The 25,238-nt window shown below is 43.7% G+C and overlaps 1 protein-coding gene across 3 annotated transcripts in view; it reads right to left on the bottom strand.

Annotated features, from left to right (window-relative positions):
• Positions 1-8,564: 8,564 nt before the first annotated feature.
• Positions 8,565-25,238, bottom strand: part of FOXN2 (forkhead box N2) — a 30,466-nt gene continuing 13,792 nt past the window's right edge. For 2 of the 3 annotated variants that reach the window (XM_071423227.1, XM_071423237.1), the window contains exons 3-6: positions 19,916-20,040; positions 16,315-16,379; positions 13,278-13,346; positions 8,565-12,394 (exon numbers count right to left, since the gene is read on the bottom strand). In XM_071423227.1, coding sequence (XP_071279328.1) covers positions 11,859-12,394; positions 13,278-13,346; positions 16,315-16,379; positions 19,916-20,040 — 795 coding nt within the window. In that variant the 3' untranslated portion in view covers positions 8,565-11,858. The remainder of the gene's footprint in view (positions 12,395-13,277; positions 13,347-16,314; positions 16,380-19,915; positions 20,041-25,238) is intronic. The other variant, XM_071423245.1, reaches the window with a different exon arrangement.

Consider the following 25,238-nt stretch of genomic DNA (forward strand, 5'->3'; position numbering starts at 1 on the left):
TACACCCAGTGTTGTCCTGGAGGGGCCCTTCTCTGCTCCCTTCTCTCCAGCATGTAGGTCTCTGTTTCAGAGCCACCTTTGAGCTTCTCCAGCATTCAGCCATCCTTTTGAGACTGCTGAGGCTCTGCTACTTACCTCACATTTCCTTCTTTATCCTCAGACTGGCTAAACATTTAAACGTGTATACACCATCAGCACACTTCAAGCAGAAAATGAAAACATCATAAAAGGTGTATTTGGTACTGCCAGTCAATGCAGAATTTTGTTTCTGAACAGATATTTAAGGAAAAGAGTAATAAGGCAAAATGTGATGAGACTTCACCAGTATATGCTGAGCATCTGGTGATTTGCAGGTTAAGGGCTTCCTGGTCTAGGACAGAGATGTAGCAGCAAATTATTATTTTTGTTCCGTTTCCATGGTATCATTTTTTTCCACTTGATTTCAGCACGGTGTCTTCATAGCTGTTCCTCAGTAGCGGGTAGTGCTAGAGGTGATAAATCATCATTTTGTTACCTCCTTTTGTCTTTGTTCCCCTCAAGTAGGAGTGGATAGAAGGTGCCCATAATGGAAGCTGATTTTTTACTTAGTCTTGAGGCTTTGATGGTGTGTGCTGTTCTTTTGCTTATCACAGTAGTGAAGTTGGCAAGCCCTAAATATGACATGGGGGCCAGATTAGTAAACATGTTTGTGTCTCCACAGGAAGCCTTAGTGTTGGAGGACATGTTGCTGATCCCTATTGCCAGCAACAGCACTGTGCATTTTTAGGAAGTGTAAAAGGGGAGATAGGCAAAACAAACACTGTCATCATTCATCCAAATGATCTTGCTGCTGTTCTGCTTGACTAGAAGAGCTTAAACAGCAATCCTGGAATAAGAAATAAGGAAGCTCTAGTTTTTAACTATTAGAGCAGATACACTTCTCTTTCCACTCCATTTTGCATCCCCTGCAGAAGTTTTCTAGCAAAGCCAATGGGGTTTGCAACTGCTGCAAACAGATCAGGGTTAAGAGCAGCACACCTTCCATGGTATATCCTTATATGTCCATGCAGTAAATTTTGTATGGGAAAATTATTTAAAGCCTTTACATTTGACTCCAACCTGTACTTTTAAGTTTGCATTTTCTAGGATGTGTCTTTCATTGAAATGTTACACTGAAATACTTTGAACACACTCTGCAAGCACTCCCGAGGTTGTGCTGCCTCCAGAGATGCTTTTGTGATGCAGTTCTCCCCTCAGCTCTGGTGCAGCGAATGCTGGCAGAGAGGTTTCACAGCTGAAAGCTGGGAGAGGAGCTCAGGGAATTACAGTGCCTGGTTGTGGCAGAATGAATTGCTTCCCCACTGACAGCAGCAGTGCTCCTGACTGGGCAGAGAGCACTCGGAGTGGAAGAGCACAGAATTTATTCTCCTGCATCCACCCAGAGTGACAAGACCCAAGTGTACCTCATGTATGGCATTTATCACAGGAGGCAATGCCAGTTGCTTGGAACAAGTGAAAGGAGCAAATGAAAGCTGGGTGCTCTTACTGCTTTAAGGCTGAGAGCTAGCTGCAGGACTTTTAGGCTGGGTGCTCTTACTGCTTTAAGGCTGAGAGCTGGCTGCAGGATTTTTAGGCTCACCAGAGCAGCCCTACTGCAGTGTATCTAAGAATCAGGCCAGCCTCTTGTGTTTTACAGTGGTTCTGTCTCTTGCCCAGTTTCTCACAGATCCCAGAGTCCCTATAATGTCAGGAACATACAACATTGTAATTTATCAATTATCCCATGGTGGCTCTTGGCAAACAGCTTCAGCAAATTTCCCTGAAAACACAGGTGACTGAAGTTAGTGTGTTTGTTTATTTAGGTTTTTTTCCCTTCTCTTGCAGGAAATTCTCAGATTCATCCATTTGGTTTGCCATGGCAGCTGTGAGTGCAACTTCCCCAAACGTCAGCCGTGCAAAAAATGTCTTCCTTGTTCTGTTTCCTCTCAAGCACATCCTTAATTCTCACCTCTCCCTGGAGAGCAAGGCTGTCCCAGCACTGCAGCCCAGGGACCACAGCGTGGTGTCCTGAGGCTCCCACAGCCCTGACTCAGTAATTGCAAGGGATTGCTCCTCTTGGCAGGGGCTTGGAGTGAGAGAGCTCATGGCAGTGGAATGCCAGGCAGTGTGGGGTGGTTGGCACAGGACCCCCAAAGTACAGCCTTCTGTGCCACACCCACGGGAATAAATGCAGGTTATGGCAGCAGGGCTTCATGCAAGCTCAGAGGTGACGTGTGGAGCAAAGGAATCCCTCCCAACCCTCCTGGCAGATTTGTTTCCATGGGGAGAACAGACAGCAAAGGATAGACAGTGTAACAGAGGCTGTCCTTCCCTCGTGTCTGTGCTCAGCAGCTGCTACCATGGGTGTTGAATTCTAGGTGCAGTCTCAAGACAACGGATTTATTTAAGAATTACAGTGATTGTTTCAAAATCGTCCTATTTTCAGGCTCATTTCTCCTCCCTTCCTGCTCAAACCGTGTCTTCCCCTCTGTCTTATTTGTCAAAACTTTTACTCACAGACGCTGGGAATAGGTGCAGATAAAGAAATAAACAAAGAATGCATTTCAGCTTATCCAAGATGTTTTCTGTGCTTTGGGAAAATAAACTTCATTGTCATCACTTATGTCCTCAAAAGTACTCACAACAAAAGGGTTTCTAAGAGACAGGAAAAATTCAAAAATGATTGGAAGAGAGCCATCTTCAGTCATCAGACTATCACTAGCAGCAAATAAACCACATCCTCGGAAGCTGCGAGCACCCGAAACTGGTGTTTTGTTTCTGTTATCGTAGCAACGGCAAGTCTGAACAGCAGGATGTGTGCTCACAATGCACGCTCGTTATTTCTCATGGTGACTGTAACACTCTGCTCGTTTAGAATAACCTTTCACCTCGTCAAAACCCAATTGCTCTGATAAAAAAAAGGCAGTAGAAAAAAAAAAAAAGAAAAAGAAAAAAGAATGTATATGTATGTACAGATAGTGCAGCTCACAGACCAGTTTAGTTATTATTCATTATCTTGATTTCAGTGTTTCCACAGCATTTAAAAATAGAAATGGGAACAAGTCACTCTCTCTCTCTCTCTCTCTCATGTCCCTTCCCAGCCCATAGGTTAAATAGCTTGAGTCATCTACAGGGTGTGTGCATGGCCAGGGGAGCGGTGCCTTTGTACAGAAAGAAATTGCTGAGGACGAGAAGATGGAAAAAGTGAGCAGGCAGCTGCCTGTGATAAGTCAGAGCTGAACTTTGCAGCTCACATTCCACGTGGGTACAACACATACCAGCCCTGCGTGCAGCAGCAGGAACTGCTGTCCCTCCACAGCAAATCCTTACTGATACTCGCTCCAGAAACCAGCAGAACTTAGTAACAGCTCAAAAAGTTTGGGTTTTGAATGTGGAATTCCCCTTCTCCGGGGAAGTGAAACCTCTTCCCTAGCTCTGCCGTCTTTTGTTGAAGGTCTGTGCATCTTCTACAACCTCGTTTCTTGCTTTTCTTCACACTTGCAGGGGCCATAGCTGAGAAACCTCAGCCTGGCTAGAACTGCCCACACAGATTCCAGAGTCTTGCAGGTTTGCTGGTGAAAGAAAAATAAAAGCAATATACATTAAATCCCGGGAGAGAAATTGCCTGATTTTACAGAGAAAGAAATAATGGAAGAGGAGCACTGTGAAGATTATGGAGTGAGAAGGGGATGCTCTCTCATGTACCTCAGTTGTGACACAGATCTGCAAGCCTTGGGAAGAAGTCCTGACTTACCCATGCAAGGAACATCCACAAACCTGGAGCTGTTACCACAGCAAAGATGTCGTGGCTTTGTCTTCTCTCCAGAGACAGACACATGAGCAGAGAGAGGAGAGAGATGGGAGGTCTACCAGAAGTTTAGGGAACACTTTGATCAGAATTATTCCTGTTCATGATCTACTTTTTATGATTATTTTTAAAAGGACTGTGGTGCCTCTGGGAATAATTTGGACTTTTGGAATGAGCTAAAGCCAGGTCTTTGATGTGTAAAGACCAGGATGCACAAGAAGAGGGGGATGGAGGAGATGTGGGGCAGGGCTCCTCACTGACAGCACAGGGAGAAGGCACAACACACCACACAGGAGGAGAAAGCCATAAACAGTTTTTTGGGCAGCATGAGCCCAGAGATGGGAATGGGAGCTTGGAGCAGTGGAAGGGAGGATTAAAAGGCAGCAGGAGAGCATCCTGATCAAATCAACTGCTGGGAAAAGTGCCTTGGCAGGGACAGGCTTGTCTTTGTGCATTAGTGTGAACTGGGAAGGAGATACAGCACAAGGAGCAAGGTGGTGTCGGTTTCAAACCCTAACAACAGGAGGAGGAAGAATCTTAGGTGGGATTATGAGGCTGAGATGAACTATTAGCATTTAAAATGTGAATAATCTAATTTTTTTTGAATTTTACTGCATCTGGGGGGAGGAAGGGCTTGTGCAGTTCTCAGTGTTTTTTCTTTTGTTGTTGTTATGATACTGACCAGTTATAGCAGCATTATCTCAGCTGAATGAGATATCACATTAAGAAGATAGCAGTGGACTTGAGTGCACTTACAGGGATGTGTAGTAATTAATCAAAGAGTGACACAGCTGGTCAGATTTTTTTATTGTTTTTTTCTTCTTTTTTTTTTTTTTTTTTTTTTTTGTAAAATACCTCAGTAGCATTCCAGGCCTCTACATTTTAGAAAGAAACAAAATGCAGATAACTATAAAAAAAGCCACATCAACCACACCCCCACAAAAAACACCAACAAAAATTCTCTGTAGAATTATCTGTAATTATCTTCATCATTATTTGTAATGATTTAAAAGAACTAAAGTTTTCCTGTATTAAAACCCCTCAAATTTCAAAATTACATCCTTTTTTTTTTTCCCCAAATGCCTTTAGGTAAGATGACAAGCTTCTTAACCCAGATGAAATACAGCAAGAAACAAGAGGACACATAATATTACTAAAAATTGAAGCTCAATTGCTATTGCCACCAGCACTCATTCACTTGAAATCCACCCTTCCTTAGAAGGAAAGCAGGGGTGAGCCACTTGCACAAGCCAGCAAAGAAAGGAAGATTCCCAGAACAGCAATGCAGGATTTTCACCTCTAATTGTGTCCCATATTTCTGTGTATAGATCAGAGCTAAAATGAAATTTGGTATCGAGCTCTACCTGGGGCGGTTTTGCTTCTCCTCCTTCTGAGACATTATCTGTGACAAATAAAACAGCACCACTGTGAGGAGCAGGGCATTTGTGAAGTTGGGCACCAACAAGTAGGGATTAAGCAGCACACTGGAAATAATGAACCTTGACAGATCTAGGGTTAAATACTTTAAAATTAGATCCTGCTGAAAGCCGAATCTTGTCGCTTAGCAACGGCCGCACGGGATGCTGCTGTCACTCAGAGGATGCTTCTCTGGGGAGTTCACATCACGCTCCCAGAAAATGGGCTGTGATTGGGGCAAGGTGACATCATATTTGAAGGCAGCAGCCAACACAATTGCACTCCAGTTAATACCCAGAGATTTAAGGAAACATCTTCCCTTTTGGAATGGCTCAGCTCTGCCCACACCTCACCTGACCCCAGGGAAGAGCCTGCGCAGAACAGCGGGACGTGTCGGCCAGCACATCACAGCCAAACTCAACAGGTGGAGTTTTCATCTTTTAAATTACTCAGAGCCAAAAAAAAAAAAAAAAAAAGCAAAATGCCTGCTATTTGTGGAGGCCTGACTGTGTTCAGAGCATGGAAACCTCCAAAGCCAGTGAGAGAGAATAAAATGTACCCTTACTGAAAATAACCAAAAATTCAGTTTGCTGAGCTAATTTTAGCATTTGTAACAACTGGGATCCTACTGGATTTTAGTAAGGAATCAAGATACCAAGTTAATTAAATTTTTTAAAAAGCCATTGAGTCACAAAATCTGTTTTTCAAAGCAGTCCTGTGTTAAGGTTGGTACAGGCACCTACAGAGATATTTCTGAACATCTGCCTGGCAACTCTAAAGCACATAAGCACATCAGAGCATCTGAGGTTAGTCTGAAAGGACCCGTCTTGCATTTCCAAGAATGAAAATACCCAGATTGTGAACTGCTATCAGCACCTCCGGAATGGATACAGAAATTGGGAATTCAGTCCAACCTAGTACCATTAGTACTAGGTTGTACCCATTAGGCCATTAGGGCCTGGAGAGTCAAGATTTCAAGGAAATGGAAATTATGGAAACCAGCATAAAAGCAACACTCAGGTAGACATACCTGGATTTAGGATACTGGATGTCCTTCTCTGAACATTGAAAGAGCACAGACAGGTCCTTCTTTCTTTATTTTGGGCAAGCTGTGCCAAAAAGCTGCTCCTGGTGAGCAGGAATGTCACCAGGAGGGATCACAAAGATCATGACAGATCTCATTAAATCAACTTGCAGGTCATGAACTACCAAATTTCCTGCTGACTGGGGCCTCACCATTTGGCAGTGATGGAGGAGAACAAAGATAGGGACATACTAGCTGATAATAGGATTAGTCAATTGCATGTGAGCAGGTGAAGGCCATGCAGGCAAGAGTGCTGCAAAAGCAGGGAAATATTAAGGCCAGGTTTCAGAAAAAAGCACTCCAGAAGAGTGGTTTTCACTCTCCTCCTCATGCATGTGCCAGCAGGCTGACTTCAGTCTGGAACTGAGGTACAGAAAAGGGGTTAAGAGGAATGAAGATCATGTCTTCCAAAGGGAAAACAAATAATTCTGGTTTGTTTAACAAGTCAAGAGTCTAAGGAGGGAAATGATTGCTTTTGTAGTGATGCAATAGGAAAATAAACAGGCTGCTGTTTAACGGAGAGCTGTTTAAACGAAGCCTGGCAGAGGGTAGGTGGTGATTTTATGTCAGCTCTAAGGAGTTTACAACAGTAAGAGCAGGCAGCTTCTGGAGAAAAGGGGAGAAAAAAATTCCCAACCCATCTGAAGACTGAAAATTCAAGCAGAGGTGATATTGCTCCACTTTCCCAGATGTGAGAACCACCCTCATGGGTAAAAACAGGGAAGATTTTTATGGCAAAATATGCTGGGAAAGTTCACAGTAACAGCACTGCTGGACTACTATGTAATTAACTCTAAGCTACATGTATTCACTCAGACTGCTCAAAATAAGAGTATTTACAGCTACCTGTAACCTCAACACATGTGAAAGAATAACCATAGTCATCTGTGTCAAATTTAGACAACCATTTTTTCCAAATATATCTAATCTATTAGGTATTTCTTCAACAACTGTCCTTAAAAGACAGCTGGTGTAAGTGCATAATTGCAGCAGTTAATGCTTTATTTTGAGAGTTGTGGCTCCATACAGAGGATAATTTCCAGCAAAGTCATAACAGAGGAAAGCACTCCTGGGAAATTTAACAACAAGCTCAAGGTTCTCAGAATAATATAGTGAAATAACAATTAGAAAGGTATCATTAACATATGATACATGGCTGCGATTTTGTCCAAACTAATTAGTGCAGTTGTTCTCTTATTAATCCATTAAAATGAACACTAAATCAAATATATTAATAGTGCACATATATTCTGTAATGTGTGATTTAAATTTTGTTAGATATGGCAATAAAAAAAGTCTCTGTTATCATCTACTGTTATCACTGAAGTACTGAGAAGGTTGTATTGTCATCAGATCCTAGAGAGCAAGCTTAACTCAGAGATACCAGTGGGTTAAACAAATAAAAACACAAGAGATGGACCAATGTCTGTTTTTAATAGAGATAAACATCATGTCACGTCTCCTTTTCCTGCTCTGGTGGAGGAAACCTTCCTCTCGGGCACTGCAAGGGCACACACCATGTGTGTGCATTTGAGAGAAAAGCTGGCCCAGGAGCAGCAAGCTGAGGTACAAATGGGATGGGGAATATTATTTCTGCTGTAAGAGGGGTGTTTCCCACCTGTGTGCTTTCCATAAGGCCTTCTGTATAAAGAACCAACAGACATCATAAATCATTATCTAGAGAGAGTAAACACTGAAAAAAAAAAACCAAGCAAGACCTATGCTGCTTTATCCAGGGACTCATTTTTTAAACTACCTGTCCTGTACTAGGCTGTTGATCTTTGAGTCTCATCCAAGCAACTTGGCCACAGCAATACAGGCACAGAACAGCAAATAATCACAGATGTTTAATCAGCAAAAGATTCAAGCTAGTTCTGCTTAAACAAGTGCTTTGCACAGGAGGGCAGAAGTCAGGCAGTAGTGTTTTCAGCTATTTCCAAGATGTCAAAACATTCCTTAGGTTAAAGGGTGAAACCTTAATGAGATGCTCTTCAAACATAAGGGGCCAGCTATGGACGAATGTGGCTGTAAGCAAATCCTGCTATGGACTGATAGGTGTTGCACAGATGACTTCCAGATGCCTGCAAACATCTTCCCCAACCCACAATGAATCACACACTGGGCTTTTCACACTGGTCCAGTCTTGTGGAAGAAGTTTAAATGGGAAGGTGGAACGTTCAGCACCATCTGAGACCAGAGGCAGGGTCTGCAGACAAAGAGAGAACACAGCGCTTTCTCTGTTTGCAATGCTGTTTATTTTAGAAAAGCCCCTTTGATCATCTGAATGAAAAATGTGGGCAGAAAAGTCACAAATGTTATAAAACAAAGTTTATTCTGCAATATTTTGTCATAATGAATTGCATCTCTTTGGTAAAAATAAAATTTATAAACATTTTAATTAACAGAGATTAGCATACAAAAACTAAACTTTTGTAAATCGTCTTTAAAACGGGTAAAGGACTAAACCAGAGGAAAAAGGGTTAGAATTGGTCACCTACTGGCAAAATTATTCTAAACAAACCCAAGGACACTGCTTATGCTACATTAGAAACAAGCTAACGGGAATGGTTTTAAAACAACTCTGGTTCATTTGATCAGAAAGCATTCTTACAATTCACTTTTAAATAAATAATAGTCACAATGAATTGGCAATTATAAAATGTTTTATATCACTATATGGCAGTAACATAATACTTTTAATTATGCACTTTTTAGTTTGAAGAAATGTACATTTATAAAACTGACTTGATAATGGCACTGGCAGTTAGGTGTGAAGAATGTGCTTTAAGATAAAATAGCAGGTGCAACATTTAAAATATTTTACCTTTTCTTTTCAATAAATATTTTGACCACACCATTATTAACGTGTATGAGTATACTTTGCTTTAATTAAAGCTTGTACTTTTCAGGTTGTTGAAAAGTTGCAAACCACACAACTTCCATTTTGCAGTTGGATTTAAAAATGTTTGATGTGACTCCTGCAGATCAGTAATTTAGGATTGGAATCTGAAAAGCCAGTATAGGTCTGCACAGTAATCACATCAGATTTACCCTGAACAGAGCAACCTCCCATGAACACAGGTCTCATACACTTCTTCACTGCATTTAAAGAACTGAATGTGGCTCATTAATACTTGTCTTGCCAAAATGTATCCAAGTCAACCATTGGCATCAACATTTTACATATGTCACTAAAAAAACCCAAAGCCCAACAATCAAAATAACTTTTAATTATACTCCATTTATACTATATACACCAGGGTCTTTAACTGAGGTGGCAAACAAACCCGAACCCAACAGATATGTAAGAGAAAGGAAGGGCAGCTCATCTGCCACTGCCAAGAGAGGTGTTCCACAACTGAGCTGCCAAACACGTGGGCAGAGGCCTGGGACAATGTGTGGGACAGGGCAGGGGCACAGCTCCTCTGCCTTCCCCTTTGGAAGCAGAGAGGGAAGACAGCAAAGCAGGAAGGGCAGGAAGAGCACGGCCCCGCTGCACGGCTCTGTCCCAGGAAAGGGCTGCCACTGCTCCCCCCTTCCACCATTCCAGTTCTCCCAGCTGTAAGGATGGAGGGGATGCAGCTTCTGCTGCTACCTGCTGATCAGGAACTGCTTCTCACTGGTCACTGCATATGGTGATTAAATCTAGCATCCCAACCCTTCAGATACGCTGAAGTCATTGTCACCAACTTCAGGGTTAACAGCAGCACAGCCACACTCCCAGTAAGTACTAACATGCTCCAAGTTTATCTGAGGCAAAAAATAATTCAGAACCAAATCAAACCATGGAGCTGACTATGAACACAGCTTCCACAATACCTGCACCTTGGTCCATCTTTCACTGGAAGCTACAGAAGGCTGCAACCACTTCAGCAGGAGCCAGGCAGCAGAACCCCTCTTCAACAGTGTGACACTGAAATCATGGCACCGAGCAAAACCTCAGGCTGCTCACAGTATTTCTGTGTGTCTGAACCCTCCTTTTCACACTGACACAAGCTCTGCCCTTCACAGTTTTCCATGAGAGTTCAAAAGCAACCCATGAGCAAGAAGAAGCAGTTCCACCAAGCACTCACATCTTCAGCTCCTGAAATCCTAAGAACCACTGCTGTTGGTACTTAATTTTCCTTTAAATGGCGACTTTTACTCCTACTACCCATCAGTATTACATCCAATACCAGATCTAATGGCTAATGCAGCACTTGTGATAGCCAGAACACACACATGTCTGCACACACATTGCCCTGTTACAGGTGTAGGCTAACAGGAATGAAGCAGAGTATTTTCCTTCCCTTTCAAAAAATAAAACAAATCATTCTTAAAACTGAATTGGAAAAAGAAAAAAAAAACTAAACAAAACAAAAAAAACCTGCAAAAACCTTTTTTTCCTCTCCTAGTGTTTGTGCTTTAAATTCCAAAACACCAAGAACCTCAAATATTTCAGGCTTGATCCAACAGCCATTGAGTCAGCAGGAGCACCACCGTTGTCTTCAAGAGGCACTGGAAGGGGCCCTCAGAGCAACAGACCTTCAGCAGCATGGCTGTGTTTGCATTGGAAGTAGACAGCTCAGAACAGGATTTGTGAAGAGACTGACAAATAAGGAAAAAAATGAAAGAAAAAAGGGGCAAAAAACCCACACTAGTCTAAGAAAGGCATTCAAATAGCCAGGAAAATACTCCCTTAGGGAAAGGTTAACTTTTGGCTGAATCCAGCACTGTTTTCAACAGTGGACATTGGCTTCCTAAGTGGCTCTGCTCCTAATTTTCACCCAGCTTGCCCAACACCTGGTGGAAGCAGTAGCTTCACGTTGGTGAGAACATTTATGGCACATCATGCTACCTTTCAGCAACAGGAAAGATGACCTTGGATAGCTGTATACAATTCTGCAACATACTTAAGGCATCCTTGTATGTACAGTACTGTTAAAACCCACTCCAACAGAACTGCTTACCCATTTTTGAACAGAAAATTAAAAAAAAAAAAGGCATAATCTACAGGAAGATGTAAGTAATCACCACTGATTTTAAAAGAAAAATAGGGATAAAGTTCAACATACCACAAAAAACCCATTTTTTGGCTGAAGGATATCTAGGAACTATAAAGAGATTCTCTTATTGCAAAATGAATTTGAATCCTTTACATGGAAGTCAGAGCCCTTAGACAGAACAAAATTCACCTCTGCAGATGGGGCCAACAGAGATGTAAATATGATCCACAGTGTGCATCTGAACAAACACATCTCTGAAAAAAAAAAAAAGTCAACTATTGAAAAGAAAAAAAATTAAGAAGTGATCATTAAGAAGTATGCTTTTGGGTTTTCACAAGTCATGCATATCTTCTAATTTGAGAAGATTAAATATTTTCTTTTTAGGTGGTGATTTAAAAATAAATGGCTAAATTATAGTTTGCGCCAAAAATTAAAAAAAAGCAGTGAGTCCTCTTATGGCTTTGATCTCCCTTGTGAAGGGCAAAAGTAGAAGAGTATTGCCACAATTAAAAAAAATATATGTATATATTCAACACTGACAAACATATTATTTTTTCCTCTGCTTGTGACAGTGGGTCTTTGCAGTACTTATTAAGGAACTCAAGCACGTTTGGATGCCAGCAAGGTGGAGCAGAGACCCCGCTGCTTCCTTCAGCTCCTCGTCGATCTCCTGACACAGCTCCTCGAGTACTTTCTGGCTGGGCTGGCTCTCCTTGGAGCCATCTCCACAAGGCTGGGATGCATAGCCACTGTCCCCGAGGGGATCATCCTCGTAGTCGCCGTCCGTGTCCACCTCGCTGTGGAAGCCCTCGCTGCCGTCGCTGCCCTCGTGGCTGGCCTTGGAGATGAACTCGTACACCTCGTCCAGGGAGGACAGGGAGGACACGCTGGAGCGGGAGGCGCAGCGCTGGGAGCCCACGGAGCCCATGGAGCCCACGGAGCTGGCGCTGTAGTTGTGGTCCTCGCTCGGGTCGATGTTGGCGGCCGCGGAATCGCTCTCGGGCAGGCTGATGGAGCTGGGGGGATCGAAGGCGCTGCCGTAGCTCCTCTTCTTGGGTGTCTTCAGAGGCTGAGGTTTCTCACCTGTGAGAAACGAGATGTGTCAGTGGGCAAATGCCCCAGAGAGACCACCTGTGCCTGGCTGGCTGCAAGGGACACTGAATTCCAGCACTTAAAGTCACAATGTGCCTGTTTACTGTCACCATCTAATCTCAGCTAAGAGCTAGAGGGGCAGAGGGGAAAATTATGCCTCTGGTTTTAGCTTTTATATTTTTCAGATTCTGTGCTGCTTTGGTGTGTAGTTCTGAGCTTCATATTAGGGGATAGTAAGCTCTCTTCACAAAAGTATTTAGATAAAATAATTCCTTCTCTAGCTGGGTACCAAGGACAAATGATCCAAATCTCAGGCCCAAGAGCATAAACAACAGTGGACTGAAGACAGAAAACAAGAAGGATGGGACTTCATAAGCTAAAGCTGTAATTGGACAATTAACTCCAAAACACTAATGGACCAAAACTTATAAAAGTGAGAGACCCCATGGTCAGTTGTCCATTTTGTGACCATTTTGGTTCCTATGGGGTGTAGCCCTGGCTGGGCTCTTGCACTGCCCAAGCTGTATCCATTGAGGCCTTCTAATAAATCCCTACTTTATTCTTTAACTCCATCTAGTCTCTGTTCTAGGTCAGTCTCCACAAGGCATCAAAACAGCCAAGAAACTCTGCACTATCTAGTACAGAGAGGGCAGGGATAGAACTTTACAGAAAAACATCAAAATTAATGGGGAAAAGAAAAAAAAGGCTGCTTTTAATAAAACTCTTGCAATGCTACCTGAAAGACTAATTATACCAGAATTGCTTCCTGACTACTCTTACTGTTTGGAAACTAGACCATACTTGTTTCCTGAAATTTTATAGAGAAAGTATTTAGTTAGTGAGCAGAGAAGAAAAACAAGAGTAAAATGCTTACAGTCCAGCATTCCTTGCTGAATGGAAGTATTTAACAGCATCATTGCAGTAGCAGCATCAATATCAGATTCTGTGAAGCAGAAGCAGCAAAATGTTAGAACTCAGGTAAGCCTGACAAGATGAGGCCTCTAAAATATACAAAGAATACAAATCTATATATACATATTTGCCTGTACTTACGTACACCTAAGAGCAAGTGTGGGGGGAATGTACAAACTCAGACAAAGCATGACCCTTGTACAGCTCAATACTGTTCCAGATCAGCCTCATACCTTAACTATGACATTCAAAGGCCGAGCTCTCACGTTGCACTCACTGAAGCCAAGAATCAGTGACACAATTAGACTTTCATGTGACAATGCTGTTGCTATACTTAACAAGTGCCTTTTGTTTGTACCAGTTGGGAGAGAAAGATTAGACCCGTGGCACAGCAAAGCACCTCAGCAGCTCCATACCCTGGCTGTGTGAATGTGCAGGGCCCATTAATGCAGCACTAATTCAGCACACCTCCCTCCTCCAGCAGAATTTTCCACACTAATAAGTCAAATGGAAGAAATTGAGACTACAAGGGGGAAAAGGGCACTGAACTGCTCAATCTAGAGAGCAGGGAGATCTAAATAATAAATAGGCACATAGGAAAGGTTGAGGTGAATTGTGGCACTGTCACCTGCAGTGAGAAGCACTGCTGCAAAATGCCATCCCTTGCAGAGTAGACTGCTTACATTTCTGAAAGGCACCTTGAGGGTAACAGGGCAGAGAGTGACATTTCTAACCAGAACAAGGTGAAAGGGAAAAGAAACAAGCACGCCTTTCCCGCTCATTTCAGGACACGCTCATGCCCTTTAAAGAACAGGAAATCCAATCCGTTCTCTGGCTCACTTCTGCAATGGAGGATGAACACTCCTTATACAGAACAGAAACAGATATGGGGGACTAGCCAGGCAAAACAGGAGCACAGAGACAGTGAGCTCTCACAAGAGCCTGGGTGTCTGAGAGCAGAAGATCACATCTGAGGTGTAGGTAGGTATGTACATATGCATGAGCAGCGAGTGGAGAACAGGGCTGGAGGGGACCAGCAGCAAGCAGAACAGGCTCTCAGCTCTGCTGAACTGGAACTCTGGGGGGAACTGTTAAAGCACAACATCAGCAGTGTCATTTCTGATAGCATTTGCTTTCTTCCCCACATTACAGGCATTAACTGTATTACTGAATTTAAGGAGAGGGTAGTACTGGGAGGGGGAGTGCAGAGTTTGTCAGCGTGGCTTCCTTATCTTGATAATTCTCCCTAACTTCACCCCTGGTCAAGGAGAAATCTGAAGAACATGACACCTTGGGAACGTTGTACCAAGATGGTAAGGGGACTGAGCTGCTGTTCCCAATACAGGTTATAAAACATACACATTTCCCTCCTTGTTTTCCATGCCTTTCATTTTAAATCCAGCATACTTTAGGCTCTACCCCATTGTACTCATATGACTTTTTTTTCTCCTTCTGCTTTGGCTTTCTTTGGCAGAAACAAAGCCCCTGAATTCATAGGTTATATGCACTCAACTAACAAAAAAAAGTAGAAAAATAAAGCATGAAGAATTACTTTGCTCCACTAGTGTAATCAGGAAGTGAAATATTCCCATTCCTCACTTGCTATGCCAAATATTTTATTTTATCATCTGATGTTGGTATATGAGCACCACCTCATTAAAATGGCAAGCAATCAGAGGCATTAATGCAATGCAGAATTACTACCTACAAAGAGTATTTCTGCACCTTAACACTCCCAAAGAATGAGGAGAGGCACTTCTGCAGTGGCTTCTTAGCAGTGCTCTGTGTCACTGACAATGTGCTTTGGCTTCATTTGTGATTGCTCTTCTCAACAGTGCAGTATTTCCCAAATTTACACTTCTCCAGCAGAATGGCTGAGGAAGCACCTTATTACAAGGAATTCTGTTCATTTGAACAAGAGCTGTCCTGTGGGACCTGAGGAACATGAATGGCTTGCCTCTAGTGCCAGAGAAATGCTGAACATGCTCCCCCACAAGCAGAAACCAAATGATATCAGATAGCTGTCATTATTTTGGCACCTCTGGTGTAGCTAAATGGATGAGGCAACATCAGACTGGCAACCTCCAAACCTGTCACAGGACACATCAGCGAAATCCTTAGGAGGAGAGGTATTTCCTGTGTTCTCCAACAAGCCCTGAGAACCCCAGATCCAGCAGCCCTGCAGCAGCCCGTCAGCCAAGGGATGTTTCCTTGGCACCCAGGTGCCACCTCTGGGGTGCATGGCCATCATCACCTGTGGGCCAGGCTGCTGCTTGGTCTCCAAAAAGACTTGGCTTTGCTGCCTAACCAAGCTCCTGGTTTGTGGCCAAAAACTAAAAGCAACCTTCTCACCTCTAAGCCTACTGAGCCAGCAAATCGGGGAGCTGGTGTCTGCTCAGGTCCCACCTGGGCAGTGCCTTTCACTATCCTGCTGAAAGAGCTGTAACAACACTCCTCTGCAACACATTTAGTAAGACTCAACCCTTCAAAAATGAGTACTGTTCACTTTTCAGCACTTAAAAACCAATATTATTATTATTATTTTTGTCTAGGACAAGCCTAATTAAGTTTTATTAGCAAGGTGCAAGAGCTGTGCCCAACTGGCTTCTTCAAAAGAAATGCTGCAAGCCCCAGACACTTTCTGGCTCCCTCTTGGTACCACAGGTTTTATACACTAACATTTGCTACCTTTGGTTCTCAGTTCTTCAGATTTATTTTCTACTGAACTATTCATTAAGTAGGTCATACTTGGAAGTGATGCATGTGCTGAATATTTTGCTGTCAGAACAAGACGGCCCCAATTACACCTTGAACTTCACCTCATGGATTTAAAATTAACACACAAGTAGCTAATATAACACACACATTGTACTACATCTGGGTTCTTTTGTCACCTAGCAAACCCTTCAGAGCAGGGACAGAGACAACAACAGCTGGACTCTAGTCCATGATTGTGACCAACACCAGGGGAGGAGGGTGAAAGGAAATTCCAAGTTTACCTTTGAGAGCTCGGCCGTGGTTCTGCTGAAGGACTGAAGTCAGGTAGTGAGGGGACGACGACCGACTGAAAAAGAAATTCAACAGCTCAAAGCCAAGTCCTGATCAGGCAAATGATTTGTACAAAGTACAGCAGCCACAATATTATGATCATAGAAGGCTAAGAACAAAACCAACCCTATTCACCACAGGAAGGAAAGTGATTTCTGCTGCCCTCAGTAGATGGCTCAGCACTGGTTCGTAGTTGTGTAGCACTATTTAAGCCACCACCAGCACGTGGAAAACACCTCCAAATACACACACTGAGCAAAAATACTGTTGGCAACAGGCACTGACTTCTACAGATTTTCTATACCTGCCTAGAGGCTGGATTTAAACTAAGATATGTATTTTTTAGCACATAAAACCTACATGTCAACAAAACATCCCTCATACAGGGATGCTCAGAGGACAGGTAAAGGACCAGTTGTGATCATTTGCTTTTCCAAGCAGTGATGGGCAATTAACAAAAAGTAATACTAAATTAAAAACCAAATCAAGACAACTGCTGATTTTAAAGTTGATGCTATCCAGGGTAGTTTTTCATAATCAGACTAGCTTTGCCCCAAAGTACCCTTAAATCCCTCACAAAATAAAGGGCAAGTTAAAGCTTTCACATGTTGGTTTTTTTTTGATTTCTGCTACACACCCAGCCCTAATTATTCAGTTTATTATAAATATATAAGTGAGCAGTTAGAAGTAACCACAACAAAAATAGTACACACTATTAAAATTGCATGAAATGTAGCAATGTGCATCTTTTACAGTGCTGCTAGAACAATCTGAAGGGTGATGACAGAATTTTCAAGCCCAATGTGCATGAGAAACCTCAGCTGAATGGGAAAAATGTGCAAAAATAGGGTTCACTGTCTGGTATCTTTTCTTGTAGCAGCCACAGAGTGCAAAGGGAACAGATCCAAAAATGGATGGAGGGGGAAAAAAATTTAAAATAAAGGAAAGCAATGGTGTGGCCCAAAATGGCTGGCTTTGCAGCCCTCAGACCCATTGTACAAAGAGATGCTAAACATCATCGTCCTTTTGTCTAAGCTCACACCCTTCAAAAATCATGTCCACACAGAGCTCCCCCAAATTAAATTAATGCCTGGTGTTGATTAAGACAAGCCATGCATAAGGTATGAGCAAGATGAGGACTGTGGCTGTCCCCAGGGCTGTCACTTGTGCAGCACTAGAACCAGAATGCAGCCAGGGGCTTCACAAGGACTTGTTGAACAAGCTGTGCAGAAATAAAATGCATCAGGCATGCCAATCATCTATGGTAATACAAATTTCAGTGTCACTAGACACAGATTACAGTTTTGGAAAGCTTCTGCTCAAAGCAACAGCCTAAATTTTATTTTAAAATTGTGCTGAATGATAGGCAGACTCCCCACAAACACACTGTAAAATAATCAGGAACACCAGTCTTCCCACTGGAAAATTCAGAGACTGCCACAGCTGAATTTTAGGATCACTCTGAAGATAAATTTGCACAGTATTTCAGCCTCTCTCCACTTAAACCTCTGTGCTTCATCCCTCTCTACAACAAATCAGATCCTTGGGGGCCCTTCCCCAAAATTAGGCCAAAATTTAAATCAAATCTAAGCACGGAAGGGGAAACAATAAATCTGTTTTTCTGGGTGTGATGGAAAGTCACATAAATGTTTTTTTATTATTGAAGGAAAATAAACCAGCTTTCATTAGGGAGCAGTTTGGTATCTTAATATGTTGTTTCTTATTTTCTTGTACTCATAAATACAAGCACTGCAAAACTCTTCTCGTGTTGAAGTCAGTGGGAATTTTGCCATGTGGCTTCATTAGATCCAGGATTTCCTTGTAATTGTTGGCAAGTGTGACTAGTCCTTCAGTAAAGGGAAAAAAAAAAGTTACCAAAAACAACAGCTTCAAATTAAAGTCCTGCTCTTCCAAGTACTTAAGCATGTGGATGAAATGTCTCCTTCCTCACACCTAATTTTGGTATGCTGCATTTATCCAAGCTAAGTAAACCACACTTAACACAACTTTAGCTGCACTGATCTTGGAGACCCTGGAGATTTTAAAAGCTTAACTGGTCAAGGCTCTGAACACCATGCCCTAGGCTGAGTGTGTCAATCCTCTGCACCTCTGGCAGGACAGGCAACTTCCCATCTGTATTACTCTCTAAATTTTAAAGTCTGTCTGAGCAGAGCCAGACTTTAAAGCTTTCAAGGACCAAACCTCCACTTGAGTTGTACCCAAAACCAGAGGTCCATACCCTTACACAGAGACATTACAACCTGTAAAAGCATTATCCTCTAGAACCCAATTACAGACATTTCAATAATCTTTATTCCCATAAACCCCAAGCAACACCACCAGTCATCTCATTGTTTCTAATCTATTTCTTAATACTGCAATGTTTCAGGGTTATTTTAGTAGTGCTCCCAATTCCAAGAGAAAGCTGGAAAACAGGACACTTCTGCCTGGCTTGCTCCAGCCCAGGATGGCCCTGGGTGGGAGAGAGACCAGAGACAACTGGTTCTATCTTGTGGGTTACAAACCCCACTGGACAAGCCCATGCCACACAAAAATCTTGAGCCCCTAAGGCTTGCACAGGGGTGCCATCTCCCAGGGCCAGTGTCCTGTTGCACCCTGAGAAATGTCTGCTCAGTGCTATCAGTCTTACATGCTGCTCCAGCAATCCCAGCTCCTCCTGCTTGTTAAGGAAACTCCTTGCAGTAAGGTTAAGGCATAGGGCAATGTACAAACACCTTAATGACCTCTTATCTCACCCAAATTCTTTCCTGGACTTGACAAACCAGCCACATGCCTTCCTCAGAACCGAGCTCACCCAACGTGCTGCGCTGCGTTCTGTCCTCCTGCCTCCACAGGCTGAACCAGCTGCTGCTCCTCTTCCTCTGCTCAGGAACTCTGAGTCAAACTCTACATGACTTTAACTGCAAATTCTCTAAATTCTAGTGCCTAATCTTCAGCTGTGTTGGTAAGGAAGTCCTGGGTTTAGAAGTCTTGCATGCCCCACCTCAAACTACATTTATGGCAAAGGCTGTCTTTTCCATCCCTGCTGCAAAATGCTTTCAAACAGCCTCAGAGAAAAACAACCCTCTCAGGGCAGCATCTCAGCACTTCAGACTGTGGAAAAGTTGATTGTTTTTGACAAAAGCACAGAATAGATACATTTTATATCTTATATCTAGACAAGTGACTTACAGGAGAAGACACCCACCTCCTCCACAGCAGGAGTCCTGATGGACTGTGCTTGAAAGAGGATTTTGCTCCAGTTCTCAGGACTGCCTGCCCTCTTTGCAGAAATTGGGCTCTCCAGAAAGCAGCCAACACACCTCTGACCTTTTTCTTTTAAACTCTCCCTCCCACAGTTAATAAGAGACTTGAACACATCCCAGATGTGCTGTCTGGGAATCCTGGCCTCACTGCATCTCCCCACCTCACCCAGCTGGTCCCACCTAAGGCCCACTCAAACTCTGCTCTGGGGTGGCAGCAGATAACAGCACTTCAACACCCTGTGCCACCTGCAGCAGTGTGTCCTGCTTGGATGAGAACTCCACCTACCTGGGTGGCGATGCTGGTGGAGTATAAAATGCAAGTGCTGAGGAAAAAGGCTGTTTTTTCAGTGCTTGGACAAGATTAGGTTTGTATTTTGGGTCAACGCACCACAAGGACCCTTTTCCATTCACCTGCAATGAAGAAACACAGCAAATTAGAAAATCCAGGACCAGGATGGTACAGTCCTTTCTGATTTAATATCCCCAAGCTGCAGCACGGTGCAATGACTGTATGTAGGCACACACAACATCCACAGGCAGTTCCACCCTGGATGGTCCCAAAATTGAGAAAATGGCCCTGAGACCCTCATTATACACTATGGAAACACTCATCTTGCAGGTCATGATAGCATCTCCAAAACCCCTTCTCTAAAGTCCCTTTCCCATTTGTCCCCTAAATGTTGTAAACTTTATTTTAACACTTAATAAACACAGCTGTGAGTTTAGGGACCTGTCCAGGCATCAGAAATCTTTTCTTTAACAGGTTTCTAGGTAAGAAACCAAAGCACCTTCCCCTTGGTTTAGATATAGACACATACTCATGAACTTTACACCACCCTGGAAAAGGATCTTGCTCAATGTCCAGCTACAAAATAGATTATTCTCACTTTCTCAGAATCTGAACACCTAATGAATATGTTTTTGATGCACAATGTAATCACCCCGTGCTAGTTATTCTTGATATTAAATTTGGTATATTGAAACTTAAGGAAGATAAAGCACCTCTTGCTTGTCTCAAAGCTTTCTTCGCAAATTTACTAAATAAAGAACCTATTTTTTTTGAGCCTGCTACTTCTTGCAACTTAATTAAATAGTTCTATTCTAAAATAGAAATTCTATAATCACTGACCTGACAGATGAGCTAAAAGCTCTGCACATAGCAGCATCAGATTTTTGGGGGAAAACAGATGCTACAGAAATGGAAATGTACATGGCTGAAGGATGGGGCAGCTGTACACCTGAATAGTAAGAGCCTTCTAAAGGATTTTTGGGGGCTAAATATCAGAGCAGAAACCCAAACTTCATAGAGAAGCTCCTGTGAGCCCACAGTGGCCAGCTGGCCTCCTCCTGCCAGACTCCTGGGGGACAATAATTCCAATTTATGGATGGATGCCCCATGATTTACCCCAGACTAAAAAGGACTTAAAAAGTATGTAAGGCTGTGGTTCTATTTAAGTTACAGGGGTTTTCTGAGAGGAGGAAATGCCTTGCTATCAAGAGAGAAAAATCAAGCCAGGGAGAGCCCCAGCTAAGAAAGAGATGCAACTGCAATTGCAGCTAAAGTCACTGCCTTTAACAAAGATCTCTGAGCTGCTGCATCTCTCCAAGTTATTTTTTTTTTATCTGAATCTTCCTTATACTTACCTTTTCATGCTAAAACTGAGCACAGCCTGTAAGATACTTATCAAGAAGCTTACTTATAATTAACAAACAGCCATGCTGGCTGGCAGGATGATTTAACCACCTAGGATACTAACAGGAGGCATCTTCCCAACTGGCTCTATCCATGATCTCACTGACAGACTTACACCCTGATTCTTTATTTCTCCCAGACCCCTTTTTTCCCCAGTACCACAACCATGCCCAACTGGCTTTTTTCCCCCCTTCCCTTTCACAGTTTGGAGGTTGTTGCCCCCAGGGAGCAGCAGGAAGTCCCCTAAGCAGCAAACCACTTCTCTACACTGTTTATCTGCTACCTTATCTGTACTTTAGGTGAGCACTTTTGCTTCATGCCTCATTCAGTTCAGCTGCTGGGGGTTAGTCTCCCTCTTTGATCTTTCCAGTAAGGTACTCCTCCAGTTTGCTGCCCTGACAACATAACACAAGGATTTTGGGTGGGTATTGCAACAGCAAGCTGAACCTGGGCACACCCTGAAGCCATCCAGATACTGACAGATCCAATGCAACAGGCAGTAAACAGGGTGACTCCTTCTTTGGGTCATGTGTAATGTGAAACCACACTTCCACCCACCTTTGGAGATGCTAAAAGTAGACATTGAGCTGAAGAGATGATGGAGCTGCTCCTGTGCTTTGCTTGCACCCTCTGCTTAGCAAAGACAGGGGCAGAAGTCCAGCCCAGGTCTGAAATCAAGTGTCACATGCCAGGGAACAGCCTGCCACAGCTGGAGCTGGAAATGCCACAGAACCAATATCCAGCTTCAAAACAAGCCAGAACAGACTGTGCCATTTCTAGCAAGGACTAATTCAGGACACTCTAAAATGCTAAACTGCCTTTGGAGGTTAGTATTTCACTTCAACAGTGAGGCAAGTGTTGAAATGAAATGTAGGTGTAACTTGTACTTAAGATCTAGAGAAAAATCCCTCCAGAGTCAGTGAAAAGAGGCCACCAGGCTCTTCTTACTCTGCAACTCAAAACAGGGGCAATCATATAGTTCTGAGATTAGTTTTTGGTCTATCACCTCTTCTGCATCTATCTAATGTTTCTAATTTGACTTGCAGGATTTTATCTAGGCAAAAATAAAGGAAAGAAAAGAATTCCTGCATTTTAAAGTATTGGAGCTATTTTGTAAAGACAGTAAGTTTCCAGCCCCCAGCATTTCAGAGCTGGATTACAGGAATGTGGGCTGGAGACAAAATGCCTCCCATGATCCAGCCTTATCCTTTACCACCACCCCACCAGTCTGAGGAGCGACCAAAGCAGAGCAGCTCAGCTGGTGCCGGTGGCTCAGGCTCCCTGCAGGCCCATGTCCCCATGCTGCAGAGAGCTCTCCATCAGCTTCACACCTGGGAGCAGTCCTGGCTCCATCAGGGATGGACAGTGGTCACCAGCTGCATCCACACCTGAGCAAGGTGAACTACTGGAAAATAATGCCTGTGTGGAAGGAGGTATAAAATACATCCACCAAAAGGTTTATCACAGAAAAGGCATCTTTCTCCTGTCTTCACAGGCTTATGGATGGGACCTGCCCTGCTCCTTGCCCAAATACTTGAAAAGCCACAGGTTGTTTATCACCATCTCTTGACAAAAAAAATAGCCTACCACAAACACCTAAACCAGATATTTATACCAAGAAAATTATGTTTGTTGAAGATATTCAGGCCCTTTAACCCCCAGCCTCTAGAGAAAACAGTGACAGGGCCACATCCATGCAAGCAGGGGCCGGCCAAATTAATGTTTGATGTAGATGCTGATCCTGCCTCCTCACACCTTTTCTCCTCAGCATCAATTAATTAATAACTCCCAATGCCATAATCATAAAAACAAATCTAAGCAAAGAGCAGGGAGACTCTCCATGGCTTTCAGCCCCAAACCCTTTTTCACTTGAGGTCCTCCTGTGCTGTAGATCAGATGCTGCTCCCTCAAAAAAGCAACGTCACAGCGTAGGCGCCTCTCTCCCAAGCCCAAGGCAGCACGACAGTGCTTAAGATGCAAGGAGCTTCAGCTGTGTCTTCTGAGCATCACTGACTCACAATCACACCTCCCCATCTTCAGGGGCACCAGGGCCACAGCAGCAACACTGCAAGGCAAGCAGGTGTCCCTGCGACTGCTCCAGCATCACCCCCTTGATGTTCATCATCCCCATTACCAGAGACCCACTGGGAATCTCATCTGCCTGGCTGATTGCACAAATCTTCTCTACTGCAGCTCTAAAAGAAAAGGTGTTGCAGCTCATGGGTCTGTCACCTTGACACACCACTTAGGTCCAGCAGCAGTGTGCTATGTGCACACAGAACAGGCAATGGTATTTTGCAGGGTGATGATATCCATTCATCCTGATCCCATGGCATGAGAAGTTCCTCCTGTTGACTGCAAGGCTGGCTCATGAGGCATCTCAAGGCACTTTCCCTTCAGCACCACTCATTAAAAGAAAAGCACAACATGTAACTTTTTCCAGTGGTCCAAGCAAGGAGAGTCTTCCCCCAGTCTCTGTTGGATGCTGTCCTGGACCCCTGAAGCCCTGCAGGCTGCAGGTATTTAGCTGGCTGATGCAAATGCACACACAGAACAATCACAACCACAGCTATGGCCATCCAGAGCTACAGCTGCAACATGATGGGGCACAGTCTGGTGGGAAGAGCTCTGCAGAACAAGGGAGCTGGTGCTGAGGGGTCACCTCTTTGTACCTTGGGTGGTCTGCTCAGATCTGCTCCAGCAGGGCCTTGGGGACAATGCCCAGAGCCATCAGGGCACAGCAAGCATGCTCCTGCAGCAACTCTTCCAGCTCAGCACCAGCCAAAATGAGTCCAGGGCAAGAGTCCTGAAATTGCCCTGCAGTGCCAGCTCAGGGGGGGAAGTGGGGAAAAAAATCAGCTTTCCTTCAATATGCACTTACAATCCAAAACAAAATGTCAGCATTATGGCAAAGATGAGGATAGACTCATCCTTCTTTTGCCACCTGACCTCAGAGAGATGATTTCACAGCTGACAGCCAGCAGCAATAGCCAGGGAGGTGTCAGAGAGTAGAGCCTGCCCTGGGATGCAGGGGCACAGAGCATCCATCCCCTACTGTCAGACATCTTAGAGCTCAGGTTCATTTGAAAGGCTGTAAAACCCTTCATTCCTGATGTTAGCAAATAAACCAGGCTCCTCTGATACAACATGCCATGGACTCTTCTGCTTCCACAGGCACTTGGCATAGAAGGAAGCTGATTGCCTGCTCCCTTTGAAGTACAAAATGCCATCAACAAAGAAAAAAAATGGAAAAAATACAAAATTATCTTGCCCTTTCAGGGAAGCACCCAGAGGCATGGCTAGCACATGGTTACATGCAACAGGATCAGCACAATGAGCTTGTGAGCAGCTGCTGCTTGGTCCAAGAAGTGACACCTGAGGAGCTCATCCAAAGGGGTCTGCAGCATTTCCTTTACCTGCCAGATCAACTCCCACGGGGTCCAGGCATGCTGCTGTGTGCCACAGAGTTATTTTGCAGGAAGAATTTGGAGCAGTACCCTCATCTGGTCCTTTTCTAGGGGGGCAGAGGGTAAAGACTGAACTGCTGTTTGCTGGAAATGAGGAAGCTTCAGCAAAGTTTCAGGAGGGGCTTTTCTGGGGTGGTATTTTTTGGTAAGCACAGTTTCTGTTCTTTAGAATTACAGAGCTGTGCAGTTTCTGGAGCCCTGGGAAACCACTGACAGAGCACATCAGCATCACCTTGCTGGTAGCAGTGGGAGATATTCTGCATTTTGCTCTTCCTACTAGAGATGTCACATCTAGCAGCAAGCCATCCTCTGAGCCCAGCAATACCCATGGAGATGCCAGGGTAAGCAGGGGACCAGGCAGTGTCAAGCTCCTGCCACCCAAATGCCAAGACAGCAAGTCTGACTGGTAGCTCCCTAACCCATCCAAACATCAGAGCATTTAAGGGCAG

Source organism: Agelaius tricolor, unplaced genomic scaffold (genome assembly GCF_023055355.1).
Source record: "Agelaius tricolor isolate 1412-34295 unplaced genomic scaffold, bAgeTri1.0.p SCAF_1, whole genome shotgun sequence".
Classification (NCBI taxonomy): domain Eukaryota; kingdom Metazoa; phylum Chordata; class Aves; order Passeriformes; family Icteridae; genus Agelaius; species Agelaius tricolor.